General features: G+C 37.2%; 1 protein-coding gene across 2 annotated transcripts in view; it reads left to right on the top strand.

Moving 5' to 3' along the window:
• The window catches only part of ME2 (malic enzyme 2), a 63,992-nt gene that overhangs the window by 31,837 nt on the left and 14,577 nt on the right, over positions 1-17,578 (top strand). For both annotated transcript variants that reach the window (XR_004278005.1, XM_032310236.1), the window contains exons 5-13: positions 511-586; positions 1,685-1,846; positions 2,163-2,266; positions 3,324-3,433; positions 3,746-3,843; positions 4,367-4,480; positions 7,127-7,241; positions 10,023-10,165; positions 16,872-16,974. Coding sequence is in view for 1 of the 2 variants with exons in the window: in XM_032310236.1 (XP_032166127.1) it covers positions 511-586; positions 1,685-1,846; positions 2,163-2,266; positions 3,324-3,433; positions 3,746-3,843; positions 4,367-4,480; positions 7,127-7,241; positions 10,023-10,165; positions 16,872-16,974 (1,025 nt within the window). In the remaining variant the exon portion in view is untranslated. The remainder of the gene's footprint in view (positions 1-510; positions 587-1,684; positions 1,847-2,162; positions 2,267-3,323; positions 3,434-3,745; positions 3,844-4,366; positions 4,481-7,126; positions 7,242-10,022; positions 10,166-16,871; positions 16,975-17,578) is intronic.

Raw genomic sequence — 17,578 nt, 5'->3', positions numbered from 1 at the left:
CTTTTTAAAAATCTAGGTTTATCTCAGTTGGATAACAATATGCAGTATGTTTAAAATAACTTTTCACTTTTTCCTAATGCTTCAGAGACATCCTCTTTTGTGCGAAGTTACTGTACTTTTCTTCTTTCCCTTCCTGCTCCTTCAAATTTCACATTTTCAGTTTTGGTGAATTTTAATAGTAGTTTATATAGCTTTATTATGCTGTCCTGCATTGGTGGTTTATTTTTATACTGCTTTTTACCGCACGTGTATCGAGTTTCTTCTTGGGAAAACAGTCATGTCATTTAATAATGATCTTTGTTGCAGCTACTGTGTGCACAATGCAGTTTAGTTTGGAGTAGTTGAAAATGTTTGAAAATAATCCAGTGTGATTTATAGCTAAATCTGCTTGGAAATGATAACTGTCTCTTGATGTTTTATTAAAATACCTAAATATTCCAGTTATGAACAAAACTTAGGAGAAAAGAAAAAACTGTTGTGAAATGCAAAGGTGTTTTTGTTCTGTTGCAGGGGATTATTTATTTCAATCTCAGACAGAGGTCATGTTAGATCAATTGTGGATAACTGGCCAGAAAATCATGTTAAGGTACTACTAATAGCACAACCTTCCTCTTCATAATCTTTTTTTCCTTCTTTGTAAGTTGCCTCTGAATTTCCAAGAATAGTTTTCATTGTTGCTCTGATTTATTTTGCACTTGCATACATGCAGATTTAGTGCTCTGAGGAGATCATGACAGTAATAATTGCAAAATGGGTCCCCAGTACAGAGCTCAACTCTGGGAACGAAATGGCAGTTAGTTCACAAGGTGAACCTGTCACTGTTGATACCATGGTATTTCTTGCCTACTCTGTATTCCTTTTTAATATTATTCTAGGTAGAGAAAACACATTAAAATGCCATAAAAACTTTCATTTTTGTGGGTGGTGAGAGGATCTATGACACTTTTTTCTTCTAAATCTCAGATGGATTTAGATCCTTAAGCAAATATAAAACTCTGTAGAGTTTCAAATTTAATAAATATAAATCTTGGTCCATGTGGCTGTCTTTCATAAAATAAAATCCAGTGATTTACTTAAGGTCTTTTGGCAGGCTTTAGTGCTTGTTATAGGCAGTAATCTTACTTGCCTTTATAAATGTCTTCCTCACCAAAATAATCTTCGATGAATAATCATGAGCTCTAATAATCTAGAAAAATTTTGGCCAGATAATTAAACCGTTAATATGATCTTTAGACCTTGTAGATAGGTATATTTTTTATTTTAGGTCTTCTTCCCCCCACTGTTGTTAAGGTGTTTCTTGTTTGGCCTAGGTCATTATGTGGGAATAGCATATCGTTCCATTCTAACCTTGTTTTTCTCTTCTGGTGACTCTCGATCAGAAGTCTGCCTGCCTCTCCCGTTTAGTTTTTGGGAAGATACATCACTGAGCCTCCAGTCAGAAACATTCTGGTTCTAAACCAAAGACAAAGGGAAATCAGATCTAGTTCATCTTTGTTTCACACCTAGATTCTAGAAATCCTACAATTTTAAATACGCTTGGTTGGTTTACTTTGGAAGTTAGTCAAGAAATAATTTTATTTTTAAAAGTGAGAGTGAAAATACACAAAGAGAATCTTTTTTCAAATGCTTTTTAGTACCCCCACTTTTGACAACTTTTAATTTATATATATTTTTTGTAATTAAGGCTGTTGTGGTGACTGATGGAGAGAGAATTCTGGGTCTTGGAGATCTGGGTGTCTATGGAATGGGAATTCCAGTAGGAAAACTTTGTTTGTATACAGCGTGTGCAGGAATACGGCCTGATAGATGCCTGCCTGTGTGTATTGATGTAGGAACTGATAACCCAGTGAGTAAAACCATTTTCTGCCTTTGATCTTCCTCCCATATTTAAAAAACAAAAGCTTTACAACATTCTTCTCTTGAAGATAATATAAGATGGGAAAATTTCATGATTAAAGTTAATCTTTTCTTAAACTGTGCTTTTAATATTTATACAAATAACAGTAAATTAAATCTATTAAGAGTTTCTTGAAAAAATGTAGTAAGGTTTTAAAAGTTACCTTAGTAAATTTTTTTTGTTTTGCAGTTTTTGTTTTATAGAATATGGTTAAGCTGGTTGTGTAACAAAATGATTTTATTTTTGCGTTTGGTCTATGTTATAGGCACTCTTAAAAGATCCATTTTACATGGGCTTGTATCAGAAAAGAGATCGATCGCAACGTTATGATGACCTGATTGATGAGTTTATGAAAGCCATTACTGACAGGTATTTTTTTGTTAAGTTGGAATAAATGAAAACATCTTTAATTAATAAAAGAAAGGGACCACAGTTTTTTCTTGATCTCTGATAAAGATGCATGGAAGGAGATACATTTCTGAGAGCTTGGGTTCTGTCCTGCCTGCTTAGGTGTGCTGATACTGGCGAGACCCTTCGCATTCTGCCTTGCTCTCCTCAGTTGTCTGACCTGCTGCGCGAAGTCTGTACTCCCCGCTCCTGCCAGAGCCTCACTGCTCAGCTCTCCCCGCCCTTGGCGGCCGGGCTCACGTCCACCGTTCCTGGGACTCTTGGGCAGCTTTCATGTTTCAGATTCACTGACCATAGATCCTCTTCTCTCTCCACTTCTGCAGCATCTGATCAAAATAAAGGCCCCATTCCCTACTTTTGCATTCAAGAGTCTCCCTTATCTGGCCCCAACCTACCATAACCAACTTCTTATCTTCTCACATAAACCCTGAAATATATAGCCTGACTGTTGAAAATTCAGGGTCACCAAAATATACCTTGTTTTTCTTCCTGTCTCTTTACTTTTTGTTCTTTGAGGGCCCAAATAAGGTCTTACCTCCTTTTCAAGCCTTCCCTTACCTCAGCTCACCAGGGTGATTAGGGTCTTTTTTTGAATGCCAGTGAACTCTTACAAAATTACTTTTTAACCTCTTATTTAATATATACTTTCCTGTGTTGCTGTTTAACTGCTAATATGGTGAGAATACACATATCAGATATATACTTTATGAGACTCAGATAAAAATCTCTTTCTTTTTAGGAAGTTACTTCATGCTTTTATGTGCTGGGCAACCTTGTAGGCACTTGGAAATAGTTTATACTGATTAATATCACATAGATTCCCCCTCAGATTTTTCTGAATGAGTAATAGATTTCTGCATTTCAACTCCAGTTTTCAGAGGCTCTGAAAATATCCCGGTGGCCTTAAATGGACTGACTTGAGACATTATTTCAAAATGGAATCATAAGGAATATTAGACAGGAAAGCTTTTTAATAATGATATTTTCAATACCACCGTTATGGATTTTGCTGTTTTAGATACGGACAGAACACACTTATTCAGTTTGAAGACTTTGGAAATCATAATGCATTCAGGTTCTTGAGAAAATATCGAGAAAAGTATTGTACCTTCAATGATGATATTCAAGGTAAAGCAAAAAGAAAACCTCGGGTTTTGAGCCCTACCTTCTTTAAACCTGTTTAATCTTCCCGTTTGTTATCTTAGAAAATCTTTATTTGGGGGGGCGCCTGGGAGGCATAGTCAATTGAGCGTCTGACTCTTGTTCTTGACTCCAGATCATGGTCTCTGGGCTGTGAGATGGAGCCCCACGTGGGCTCTGCACTCGGTGGGAAGTCTTCTGGAGATTCTTTCCCTCGGCCCTTGCCCCCTACCCTGTTCGCTAGCGCTCTCTCCCCAAAATAAATAAATCATTTACAAAACATCCTTATTCATCTTACAGGGACGGCTGCAGTAGCCCTAGCGGGTCTTCTCGCCGCACAGAAAGTTATAGGTAAACCACTCTCAGATCACAGAGTCCTATTCCTTGGAGCAGGAGAGGTATGTTTTTGTGCGCTTTGAGCATTTAAAACTAAAACTCTCCTTTAAAATTGGAAAAATGGGACATAATGAGCTTCGAATTTTGTTGTGATCTTGTATGAATAGGAGATCTCTGTTGTAAAGTAGGTAATTTAACATATGTTTAGAAATACTATGTTTAGAGAGAATATCACAAAGAATCAACTTTTGCGGGGTGCCCAGGTGGCTCAGTCATTAAGGGTTTGCCTTTGGCTCAGATCATGATCCCAGGGTCCTGGGATCCGGCCCTGCATCGGGCTCCCTGCTTGGCAGGAGGCCTGCTTCTCCCTCTCCCACTCCCTCTGCTTGTGTTCCCTCTCTTGCTGTGTCTTTCTCTGTCAAATAAATAAGTAAAATCTTAAAAAAAAAAAAAAAGAGTTTTTACGTAATTTGTTAGAGAATAAACCAAATATTCCTCATAATGCATAATCCTCATATATAAAGTAATTCAAGCATTGTATTATACCCTGGTCTTTATTTTTTAAATTTATGTTTTGTTGGACAGGCTGCTCTTGGAATTGCAAATCTCATAGTTATGGCTATGGTTGAAAATGGCCTCTCAGAAGAAGAGGCGCAAAAGAAAATTTGGATGTTTGACAAGTTTGGTTTGTTATTTAAGGTAAGGTATTTAAATCTTGGAGAAGCAAAAGAATGTTGTTAAAATGATACTTTTAGTTTGACTTCTTAAAAATATTATCAGTTCCTCAAATACTGTATCGCACTGGACTGTCCAGATTGTACCACTGGGGACCTTCCAGTATCTTTTCAACAGAAATCCTCCAGTCTCCTTTCTGTCTTTTATAAAGACTCTTGCTTCATATTCAAGTCATAATCTCCATGTTGGCACCAGACATATTATTTCTTGCTTTGTTCTCTGATTCTTAAGAAATCAAGTAACCATACAAATAAGATTGTACTTGGCCTTTCTAAAACTAGGTTTTTTATTGGAACTCAGAAGTTCCTAATTAAATTGTTAGCAGGACATCTGACATTTGAGCAGAAATTCCTTAGCCATTTAGAGATCATAGTCCATTGTAACAGTCTGAGAGCAATCCATGCATCCTTTCCTGAGGCCAGTTCATGGATAAGGAAGAGCTTCCAACCCAGATTAATTTCGTATCCTTTGCACCTGCCTGCTTTCCTAGCACTGATTACCATTTTTAGTAGCTTAAGAAATGCATTATATCTTACACTGTGTAACAAACACATTAGGTAAACCATTTCGCAGTTGAACCTACAGTACACAGTGCTGTTGTATTTTTGCTCTATATAATGACATACAGCAATTACTTGAAATATACCTCTTCAGACACAGCTTATTTGAACATACTTTGTTTCAGTTCTGAAATCTTTTCTTAACTAGTACTCACAACTGTTGACACAGAAAATAAAATGAAAAAGTGTTTGAATGAAAAATCTTGAGTGCTTAAATTATACATAATTTAAAATAGTAGTTTAAAATGTACCAGACCTTATGATAAGATTCTGCAGGTATTATCTTGTTTAATCTTCTGTGAAGTTTTACAAATAAGGAAATTTAGGATTTAAAAGGGCAGGTGACTTTTCCAAGGCCATTAGCGTAAGTAGTGGATGTGAGAGACACATCCAGGCCGACTATGAAGCCTGTGCTCTTAACCATGAAGCTGTGTTGCCTTCCAAGTGAGCTGTCACCACTGTATTTGCTTGTATCTAAGATACAAGGATTAGAAACTTTGTACTTTCATTCATTTATTTATTTATTTATTTTAAGATTTTATTTATTTATTTGTCAGAGACAGAGAGAGAGAGAATGAGCAAGCGCACAGGCAGACAGAGTAGAAGAGGGAGAAGCAGGCTCCCTGCGGAGCAAGGAGCCTAATGTGGGACTCGATCCCAGGACGCTGGAATCATGACCTGAGCTGAAGGCAGCCGCTTAACCAACTGAGCCACCCAGGCGTCCCGAAACTTTGTACTTTTAGAAGGCCATTGGCAGAATACATATTTATACACATACATACATACATACACAGTTTGGTGCTTCTTTTTGTGGTGTTGGTTTTCACATATGTTTTGTGTTTCTTTTTTATATTTGTGGCAAGTCAAGTCTAGAATGAATATGCTGTTGGTTAGCATAAATGTGAATCCCTGAATATCTGCTAGTTCAGGGAATATTTTTCTTTTAGGGTGTGTGAATAGCTTGACTTATGGGTTTTAGGCGTCTGGACTCCCCTGCTGACCCAAACTCTGCCCTCCTTTTTGAGACTCTGAGAGTTTCCTGTTGAACCTACATATTGGAGAGCTGTGGTCCTTCAGGGGGCAAGTATAAGAAGCCACTGTTCTGAGAACCTGAATCTGTTGAGGCTATATGTCAGTTCTTTAATTAACTTCCCATCTAACTGATTATGGCATGCTGCTTTTCCCAGACCCTGCTAGTTCTTATCTGGGGGTATTCTGGAGTTCTGATAGAAAAATTCACCTCTGCAGTGGGTTCTCTTCTTTTGCCAAAATAAGGATACGGATTTCTCAGCCTGCTTGGATTTTGCATTTGATATATTTTTGACTGCTTTAAATTGTTGAAAAATTCTCCATTGTTCTAGTTTGTCAGTGGTATGTCTTCTGGCCTTATAACACCACTAAGGATTTAATTTTTATAGTTTTTGGCTTGGGATTTAGGGAGGAAAGCATGTTTCTCCATTCAGCTATCCTGGACCAGAATTCCCTGTTCCTCTTGTTTCAGAACTCTTGCTAGTACAAGTCCATGATGTCTCTCTGCAATTCTAAAATCCTAAGAGCTCTGAAATCTCAAAGTTTTTTTGAAATTGATAACAAATCTGATTGACTTGGACTTATCTGATAGCAAAACCAGAGAGGTATTTGTAGTCTTGACCTTTTGTACTTAGTATACTAAATTTTCTTCAGTTTAGGGTGCCATGTTGGGGGATTTTAATATTTGATATATTACCACAATACATTTCTAAAGTATGAAAATATTTTACATCTAGCCTAGATAAGGGATTTTAAGCCTTTGTGCCATATTGGATTTAGAAGCACTTCACTAAGTAAATGAGTTTTTGACAGGGACTAGAAAGTCTCTGGTTAAGGTGGGATTTATGTTTTATATCTGGGTTTTGTGGACACTGGAAGATAGTAGCTAAAGAGGAAAGTAAATGAGAATGAAAAGGCATTTCTATTGTAGAAAAAATATATATGACTCATAATGATGTCTTTTCCTTAATCCTCAGTAAGCATTTACTAAAAAATACTGTATTTTTTCCCAAAAATTCAGGGGCGGAAAGCTAAAATAGACAGTCATCAGGAACCATTTGCTCACTCAGCCCCAGGGAATATACCTGATACTTTTGAAGATGCAGTAAATATTCTCAGGCCTTCAGCTATAATTGGTAAGTAGAATTGTTGACATGTCATCATATCACTTTACAATATGTTGCTGGTCATCAGTACCATGCAGGAGTACTAAAAATGAAATGACCTATTTTATCTAACTTTCAGCATCTAATGTGTTTTTCTGTGATAGCCTTTATGTGTAAAGTTCAGTTAACAGATGTTGCCTGTGATCTTAAGTATGGGAAGCTGTACAGTTGATCATGCTTTGCTTTTAGACTTGGTGTGACTGCTGTGCTCAAAACCTGAAAAAGACCAAGGTCATATGATAGACTAAACCAAGAAGTCCTGTGCAGGGTCAAATCTTTGCAGTGGCAACAAAGCAGAAAGCATTGTTATGTTTTGAGAGTAAAGCATTGCATAGCTGACTTCAGAGTATGCCAAAATGGTATTGGGTTCACCCCTGAAAATGTAAAAGTCTATTTTGTTTTTTATTTTTTTATTGACATATAATGTATTATTTGTTTCATGGGTACAGGTCTGTAATTCATTAGTCTTATACAATTCACAGCACTCACCATAGCTTATACCCTCCCCAAAGTCCATCAAAAAGTCTTTATTTTTTTTAAAGATTTTATTTATTTATTTTAGAGACAGAGAGAGGTTGAGAGCAGGGTGTAGGGCAGGGAGGAGGGGTGGGAAGAGCAGAAGGACAAGCAGACTCTGTGCCTAGGACAGAGCCCGACACAGGGCTCAATCCCAGGACCCTGAGATCATGACCTGAGCTGAAACCAAGAGTCAGATGCTTAACCAACTAAGCCACCCAGGTGCCCCGGAAAATGTAAAAGTCTTTAAAAGAGGAGCTATTTCATTTCCTATATAGCTGTGAGATTTGAATCCATAAGTTTTTAGTAGTTTTATCACTTTCTTGTAGAACCCCTATTGAATGTTAAATAGAAAACAGTCACAAACGTAAGTTTCTGTGGTGGTTAGCTTCTTCATTGATTAGAACACACAATTTCTTAGAGCAAGAGGACATCTTGAAGATAACCCAATTTCTCTCAAAATTCAATATGAAAACCTAAGAATCTGTCCACCAGTTTTCTCTCTGGAGGGTCAAGGAAACAAAAATTGAAAAAGTTTAATTCCTTTAGAACTCATAGACTCCTAAAAATATGTCCATACACTTCCCTATAGAGAAACACTGATTATAAATTCCTTTTTTACATAAGAAAAACAAGCTGAGATGTTAAACAACTTGCCCAAGATTTGTGAATATTTCATATAGCCAGGACTGACAGAGAACACCAGAACTCTAGTCTCCAGACTAGTATTCTTTGTTACATATCAGTTTTTAAAGTAGAATTGAAAATTAACTATTTTGATTGTTAAATATAAGTCATCTTACTAGATGAACTGGAAAAGGACTCAGCTGAGGTTTTGCTTGGTAATCGCCAGATTCCTATCATAGGCTGAGTACTCTTCATGCTTCTGTAACACTGCATACTTGGCACCTGTTACAGGTTTTCTCATTTTCTGCCTACTTTGTTTTTCTCTCCACTGTAAGTTGCATTGTGTTCATGTTTATATCCCAGTGGCCTAATGCAGTGTCTGAGACATTCTAAGGACTAAAGAAAAGGTCATTAAATTGCATCAAGAAAGTAGATTGCTTTAGTCAGATGATTTTTTATCCCTTCTGAATTCCTATTATTTGTTTAATTAAACCCGAGTTTAACAGTTTAACATTTGAAATGCAAGTTTTTAACTTTTTAAAATTCATTTTTAATTGTGGTAAAATACACATAACATAAAATTTGCCATCATAACCATTTTTTTTTAAGATTTTATTTATTTATTTGACCGAGAGAAAGATCACAAGTAGGCAGAGAGGCAGGCAGAGAGCCCGATGCGAGGTTCAATCCCTGGACCCTGAGATCATGACCTGAGCCGAAGGCAGTGGCTTAACTCACTGAGCCACCCAGGCGCCCTGCATCATAACCATTTTTTTTTTAAAGATTTTATTTATTTATTTGACAGAGAGAAAGCACAAGTAGGCAGAGAGGCAGGCAGAGAGAGAGAGGAGGAAGCAGGCTCCCTGCCGAGCAGAGAGCCCGATGTGGGACTCGATCCCAGGACCCTAAGATCATGACCTGAGCCGAAGGCAGCGGCTTAACCCACTGAGCCACCCAGGCGCCCATCATAACCATTTTTTAAATTTAAATTCAACATATAGCCAACATATAGTAAGTACATCATTAGTTTCATATGTAGAGTTCAGTAATTCATGAATTGTATATATCATAACCCTTTTTAAGTGTATGATTAGGTAGTGTTAAGTGCGTTCACATTGTTGTGCAGCTGGTTTCCAAAACTCATTTTGCAAAACTGAAACTCCATACCACTTAAACAAATACTTTCCCTAGCCCCCTGTTGCCACCTTTCTACTTTTTGTGTTTATGGATTTGACTACTCTAGGTATCTCATATAAGTGGAATCACATAGTATTTGCCCTTTTGTGACTGGCTTATTTTACCTAGCATAATATCCTTAAGGTTCATTCATGTTGTAGCAAGTTTTATCTTAATTAGACAGTGATGGAGATAGTCATACTCTTTTTTTTTTAATTTCCTAGAATTTACTATGTTTGGGGTAAACAATATTTTAGTAAAAACTTTCAGCATTTTATTGTTTTCGGATTCGAGACTGTGTTCCTATGGCATTATCTCAGCAATACAAAATATGTGTTTTGTTGTATTAAACCTATTGCAGAAATGCTGTTGATAAGAATTGTTTTATGTTACATGTAAGGAAGTTGCTTTCCCCCCCCTTATGTATTATAGGAGTTGCAGGAGCTGGCCGACTTTTCACTCCTAGTGTAATCAAAGCCATGGCTGAAATCAATGAAAGGCCTGTAATATTTGCATTAAGCAATCCTACAGCAATGGCTGAGTGCACGGCTGAAGAAGCATATACACTTACAGAGGTACTACTCATAATTGTCTGAATTGGTTATGTCCATTATTTTCCTTCCATTGGCCTTAGTTATACATTCTTGCATAATTCTTTTCATAGTTAACTGTAGAGATTACAGTATGCACCCTTGAATCAAGTTCTGTATAAACTATTGTGTGTATGAATTCTGGAACATAATTACCATACATCTCCATTTTAACACCTTTCTGTCTTGTGGGCTGTTGTACATTTTAATTTTATTTTAAATCCCCAAAGACAGTCTTGTTCTAAACACAAAATAATTGATTTTGATACATTTTGATACATTTTAATGTCTTCTCTTGCCATTCTGTCTGACGTGTATGTCTGTGCTTTTATCTTGGGTCGTTTTCCTTCTACCAGAAGGACTTCCCTTGAGTATGGGTCTGATGAATTTCTCTTAATAATCTCTTTATTTTGCCTTCATTTTGAAGGATAGTTTTTACTATGTATAGAAGTAAAAGTCAGTGGAGATAGTATGCTATTATTTCCTGACGTCTGTTTTCCTTTTGATACATTATTTTGTCTTGGGTTTTGCTATAATGGACGTAGTTGAGTTTGTATTTATTCCAGCTGGGACTGTAGAACTCTGTATCTTGATGCCCTCTTTTGTGGCCCATGTTGGAAATATCTGGGTTGGCTGCATTCTCTGTCTGCTCTTGTGGGTCTCCGGTTGGAGAGTGTCAGACTTGTTCTCCTATCTCAGGTATCTCTTATACAGCTTTCTGCATATTCCATCCTGTTGACATACTGTGTAGTCTTTCTTTCTTTCTTTCTTTCTTTCTTTTTTTTTTTTTTTTTTTTAAGATTTTTATCTTTTAAAAGGGCAGAGGGAAAGGGATAAGCAGACTCCGTGCTGAGTGCAGAGCCCAATGCAGGGCTTGATCCCATGACTCTAAGATCATGACCAGAGCTGAAATCAAGAGGTAGATGCTTAACCCACTGAGCCACACCAGCACCCCTGCATGCTGTATTTTAGTATTTTCTTTGGGTGTATCTTCCAGTTGCATGCACTCTTTTTAGCTATGCTAATCTATTGCTAGGCTCTTAATTTTATTGTATTTTTCATTTGTAGAATTTCAGTTTGACTGTTTTTCTAATTAGTGAAACAGACTTACAATGGCATATTGTAGAAATAATCAATTGATAAATAAATTCTACTTCCTTGCCGTCACATTTAATAAAACAATTCTTTTTACTCTTCCAGCATAGCTTCACTGTTGGTATTTGTCTTCATGAAAGCCATTGTTTTCAGTCATCTGACAGCCGTCAGGAAGTTTTTACTTTCATCCAAATCATTTAAGGTTTAGTACTTCTAAATTCTTAGACACTGCCGCAGGACTATATCCCAGTTACAGGTGTCTGCTCATATACCATTAGGACAGTTAGGTTTTCCCCACTGTTCTGTAGTGATATATTTTTAATCTCCACAATGTAATCACGTTCTGTATTGTTCTTGTAAGTGGTCTTTAAGTGACCCCAGGAAGTAGTATTTATTTATTTATTTGTTTGTTTATTTTTTAAAGATTTTATTTATTTGACAGAGAGAGAGAGATCACAAGTAGGCAGAAAGGCAGGCAGAGAGAGAGAGGGGGGAGGAAGCAGGCTCCCTGCTGAGCAGAGAGCCTGATGTGGGGCTCGATCCCAGGACCCTGGGAAGCAGAGGCTTTAACCCACTGAGCCACCCAGGCGCCCCAGGAAGTAGTATTTAAAGGCTTGTTTACAGTGACACCCAACAGGAAATTATTAGGTCATATACTTCAGAATAGGTAACCGTCTGTGACGAATGCTTTTTTCTGCACTCTATTAAAAAGTCTTTTATTACGGAAAATTTCAAACATATACAGAGGTAGAATAGTCTAGTCAACTCCCATATGCCAGTATGCCGCTGTGGAAATACCACCTCCTTCTCAATCTTGTTTCTTCTACGTCCTTCCCACCCTAAACAGATCTCAAGACATCGCATCGCTTCACTGTAAATCTCTCAAAAGTTAAGAGTTCTTTTAAAGATATAATCATGGGATCATTACCACACCTCACAATTTTTAACAGTATTTTTCAAATACTTATTTCATCTTTCTATGTAGCTTATAATTCTCTGCTAAAATAGTCTATCTTGTTATTTAATTTCTGAAATATATGAATAATGATGAAAGTTAATGTCTGATAGCAGGAAATACCTTACTCTCTGTGAATCCATTTCTATCCTCTTTCTTTTTCTTGGTTATGCAGTCTTGTATTTTTGTAAGCCTCGTTTTATTTTTGTTTTTTGTGTCCTTCTTGAGTGCTAGATGGTGTGGGTAAACTATTATAGCAGTAATTTGAGGCTCTAGAGGAGGGGGTCTTCCCTTTTCCTGTGGTGGGGGTTGGTCTGGAGCAGCTCACCTTAATCTAATCAGGATGCGGTCCATGGGGTGCCTGCTCTCTTTCCACGGTTTACCCTTTCTCCCAGCATGTACCCCTTCACACATGAATCTCAAGTCCTGGGCTATTTATTAGCAGCCATCATCCCCAGCAGGCCCTGAACTTTTCTCCCTCTGTCATCTTGAGGCTCCTGATAGCTTTGTTGCTCGGGTTCTCAGCCACAGATACCGCTTCTTTTGAAATCCGTAATCCTCATGAAGGGGGAAAGCTTCAAGTGCTGGAATCACATGTATCTTGTTTTCCTCCTCTTCTGCATCTCCCACACCCAAGCTCTCATGATTTCGATAGCACTGCTGCTTTCTTTCTTTCTTTTTTTTTTTTTTTAAGATTTTATCACAAGTAGGCAGAGAGGCAGGCAGAGAGAGAGGAAGGGAAGCAGGCTCCCTGCTGAGCAGAGAGCCCGATGCAGGGCTCCATTCCAGGACTCCGGGGATCATGACCTGAGCTGAAGGCGGAGGCTTAACCCGATAAGCCACCCAGGGACCCTGCACTGCTGCTTTCTTAATGGATATTTTTAATGTATTTTATCCAGTTTCTCTCATTGTTATCAGAGGGAGACTGGATGTGAAACAGCCTAGATCATTGCCAAAGCAGAACCTTCTCAGAACTTTCCAGACTTAATATTCATGCTCCTTAAGTCTTCAGCATTCTTTTTTTCTCATTGCCGAAGTATTTATTTTGATACATACATCCCCTCTAAATTTCTTTTGCTTCATATTGCCGCTCAGTTTAGTCAAAATGAATTCTGGCTACTGGTTTCCAAGTTATAGTAATCACTGAAACTTCTAATAGTTACTGAAATCTTTTTCTTTGAAATCATCCACAAAATCAGCCTCCAGATACCAAAATAATAAATAAATGAAAATCAGTCTCTTTTAGTGTACTGCCTTATCTTTTTACCAAAGTATGGTATCCTATTTACCAGTCTTTACTACTTAAAATTAATGGTTATTGCCCCCAAGATTAAGTCTTAGTCTGATACAATGACTGAAGAATATACTCAATTTGTCAGTAGGTTTTGGCATTTTAGAAATACAAAATACGTCAATGTTTTGGGCAGTGGTAGCATATCACCGGAAGATGGCCCATACATTTAAGAATTTTATTTTTTGAATAAATACTGTCATGAGTGCTGTGTATTACTAGAATGAATAAAAATAGTTTGATATATTGTCTATCAGTTCTGAGATGCAAATTTTTTCTCAATATTGTATTACCTCCTAAAAATGATAAAAAAGCATTGTGTCATAGTTTAATTTTACATAAATTCCTTCTTAGTCTTACATAAAATAATGGCATAAATTACATATTTGCAGTCACCTCTTAAATTTTTTGTGTCCTTTTGTTTTCAGTAGAGAGAAGTCTTAGTGTTACTCTAACACCCTCTGCTGCTTAGTGAGAAAAATACTTCTTTTTAATTCTTGAACTTCAGAATGAGAACAACTTGGTTATCATTAAGATCCAGCCATATTTGATTGATCGTGAAAGACAAAAAATATCCTGAAGAAGAACTGCTGTAGAATCTTGCCATTCTAGAGAAAATACCCAAGATCTTTCTAAATCTAAAAATTTACTAATATGATGAGAATGTAACATTTTTCCTATAAAGAGCTTATATCATATAGGCCATTTTATAAAGCTATTAAAATTAGTGGTATTACAAAAGTAATTATTATATGCATTATCATTGTAATGTTAGATGACATTAACCATGAACTGACTTTAATCTTCAAAGAAACACAATTTCATCACTGTCTCTGTGCTTAGAACAGGTAGAGAATGATCATAGCTCTCTGTAGAAAATGATCCAGCCGCCTGACATTGTAGCATCAGGGTAGTCACCTGGGGCCAACACTAGCATAGTTAGATAGCTTCTATACTTTGTGTCATTTTGAAACTGAAAGTATGTCTTGTAAAAGTAAAAATTAATATATATCGTAGACCTTCAGGTGGTCCAAAGGTTCAAACTGTTGAGTGTTAAATCCACCAATGCCAAGGATTCTCTATACTTCAGAGAATAATCAGCCTTTATAGAATACACATTTTTAGATCTAGAGAAAAGAAGACAAAATAATGTCTAAACACTTATTATTCTGTCCAGTGTTCAGGTACCATGTCAGTTTGTCCATCTTCTGTGTGGAGATAGTTCAGTTTTCTGTAAACCATCTCTTACTTAATCCAGGTAGCTGTTCAAACATGCCTGACTTTTGCCTCAGTCGGTTAAGCTTGATTTCAGTTTGGCTCATGATCTTGGGGTTGTGGGATCGAGCCCGGTGTCAGGCTCTGTACTTAGTATGGAGTCCGCTTAGGGTTGGCTTTCCCTCTCCCTCTGCCCTTCCCCGCTGTGCGCTCGCTCACTCTCTTTCTCTCTCTAAAATACATAAATCTGGGGCGCCTGGATGGCTCAGTGGGTTAAAACCTCTGCCTTTGGCTTAGGTCATGATCCCAGGGTCCTGGGATGGAACCCCACATCGGGCTCTCTGCTCCGTGGGGAGCCTACTTCTTCCTCTCTCTCTACCTGCCAGCCGCTCTGCATACTTGTGATCTCTGTCTGTCAAATAAATAAATAAAATTCTTAAAAAAAATTTTTTTTTGCTAAAATACATAAATCTTTAAAAAATAAATAAAAATTAAAAAATAAAAAAAATAAACATGACTTACCTCAAGCATTCCAAGATAGATTATCCTGTTTAGGAACTACTGTTTTCTTGCTCTTTGTGGTTTTTTGCCAAAGAGGAGTGGAGCAGATGGGATTTGTGGTGGGGAAATGATATTTAAAGGATTTATGGGGGCACCTGGGTGGCTCAGTTGGTTAAGCGTCTGTCTTGGGCTCAGGGCTCAGGTCATGATCCCAGGGTCCTGGGATTGAGCCCTAGGTTCCTCCTTAGCTGGGAGCTGCCTCCTTCCTCACCCTCTGCTGCCTCCCAGGGCTATGCTCTCTCTTTCTCACTCTCTCTCTCTTTATTTCTCTCTCAAATAAAGTCTTTAAAGAAAAGAAGAGATTCAAATATTTACTTTCAGGTACTTTTCAATTTCACAGGTATCTAATTCTCCTAGAAATATTGAACATGGGGACTCCTGGGTGGCTTAATCAGTTAAGCATCTGCCTTTGGCTCAGGTCATGATCTCAGGGTCCTGGGATGAGCCCTGCATTGTCATGCTCAGCAGGGGAGTCTGCTTCTCCCTCTGCCCCTCCACTGCTCATGTGCACTCGCTTGCTCTCTCTCAACTAAATAAATAAAATCTAAAAAAAAAAAAAAAAAAAAGGAAATAATGCATATGCTAGTAACATTATATTCCATTGTTGAGCACAGTACTAAAATTGGTACAACAAATTTGGAGACTTTTTTTTCTTTAACAAGGCAACATGCTATATTTTTCTGGGGTAATACTGTGGTTATACCATACATCTGTTTTGTAAACTGTCCAACAGGAGCTTTGTTAGCATAATAGAAAGACCATGGGCTTTGGAGTTACAAAAAAAAAAAAAAAATCTGGATTCAAGTTTAACTACTACAATTGTAACATGTGACTTTTTACAAAGTACTTGGAAATCTAAGCTCTAGTTTTTTGAGATTTTTTTTTTATATCAGTGAGGTGGAGATAATGATAATCTCATAAGGCTTTTTATGCAGGCTAAACTGAGAGAACACATACAAAACACCTGGTACAGAGCCAAAATTAATAGATGTATGGTCAGTGACCACAGTTTAACCTTTGGTATGTTCCCCTTCATTCACAGATGTTTATAGCAATCTTTATTATTCAGGATGGTATTTGTTGGCCCATCTACATTTTAAACTTTTTAAAGGAAGTAGAAGGGGCGCCTGGGTGGGTCAGTGGGTTAAAGCCTCTGCTTTCAGCTCAGGTCATGATCCCGGGGTTCTGGGATTAAGCCCACATCAAGCCCCACATTGGGCTCTCTGCTCCTCAGGGAGCCTGCTTCCTCCTCTCTCTCTGCCTGCCTCTCTGCCTACTTGTGATCTCTGTCAAATAAATAAATAAAAATCTTTAAAAAAAATAAAATAAAGGAAGTAGAAGTGTGAGTTTTTTTAGTTTACTGATGGACAATTTTCAATTTTATTTGAATGTGTGCTCTGCATAAAAACTCATTCTGATAAGAATTTTAATGAAAGATGATATTATATTGTAAATTATGACTGTTTGCAAGTAATACGTTGGTCTGTTTTAGTACGGGATTTAATTGTGTTTTGACTCACCTCAGTGTTGGTCCACATTAAGTTACAAATTGAGGTTACTTCATTTCTTACCAGGGAAGGTGTTTGTTTGCCAGTGGCAGTCCTTTTGAGCCAGTGAAACTCAATGATGGGCAAGTCTTTACACCAGGCCAAGGCAACAATGTGTATATTTTCCCAGGTAAGTGCCACCATGATTTATATTAAAGAGCAATATGTTAAATTAAAATACTTAACAAAATTACATAAAATTTAAGATTAAAAGAATGATAGTATTTATAGAATCTTGCTACGTATGTACAGGGAAACTCAAGGAATTCAGCAAATCCAGCTTGCTTTATTTTCCCTGTAAATGTATTTATTCATCTTTTCCATTAAGCTTGTTCTTATTATAGAAATAATGTAGTACATGGTATATAAAAATGCAAACAGAACAGAATGTTATAAAATTATTTAGTCTCTGCCTTCAGTACCTCTTTTTTCCCCAAGTTTTTATTTAAATTCCAGTTAGTAAAATAATTCCAAAAAATAATTTCCAGTTAGTTATATAGTGCAGTATTAGTTTCAGGTGTACAATATAGTGATTCAGGACTTCCATCCATCACCCAGTGCTCATCAGGACAAGTGCTCCTTAATCCCACCGCCTGTTTAACCCCCCACCCCAGCCCTCCTCTGGGAGCCATCAGTTTGTTCTCTATAGAAAGAGTCCGTTTCTTTGTTTGCCTCTCTTTTTTCCTATTGCTCATTTGCTTTATTTCATAAATTCCACATATGAGTGAAATCAA

Source organism: Mustela erminea, chromosome 13, assembly GCF_009829155.1.
Source record: "Mustela erminea isolate mMusErm1 chromosome 13, mMusErm1.Pri, whole genome shotgun sequence".
NCBI classification, from domain to species: domain Eukaryota; kingdom Metazoa; phylum Chordata; class Mammalia; order Carnivora; family Mustelidae; genus Mustela; species Mustela erminea.
Note: the sequence above shows the minus strand (reverse complement) of the source record. Positions and strands in the feature narration are given on the sequence as shown.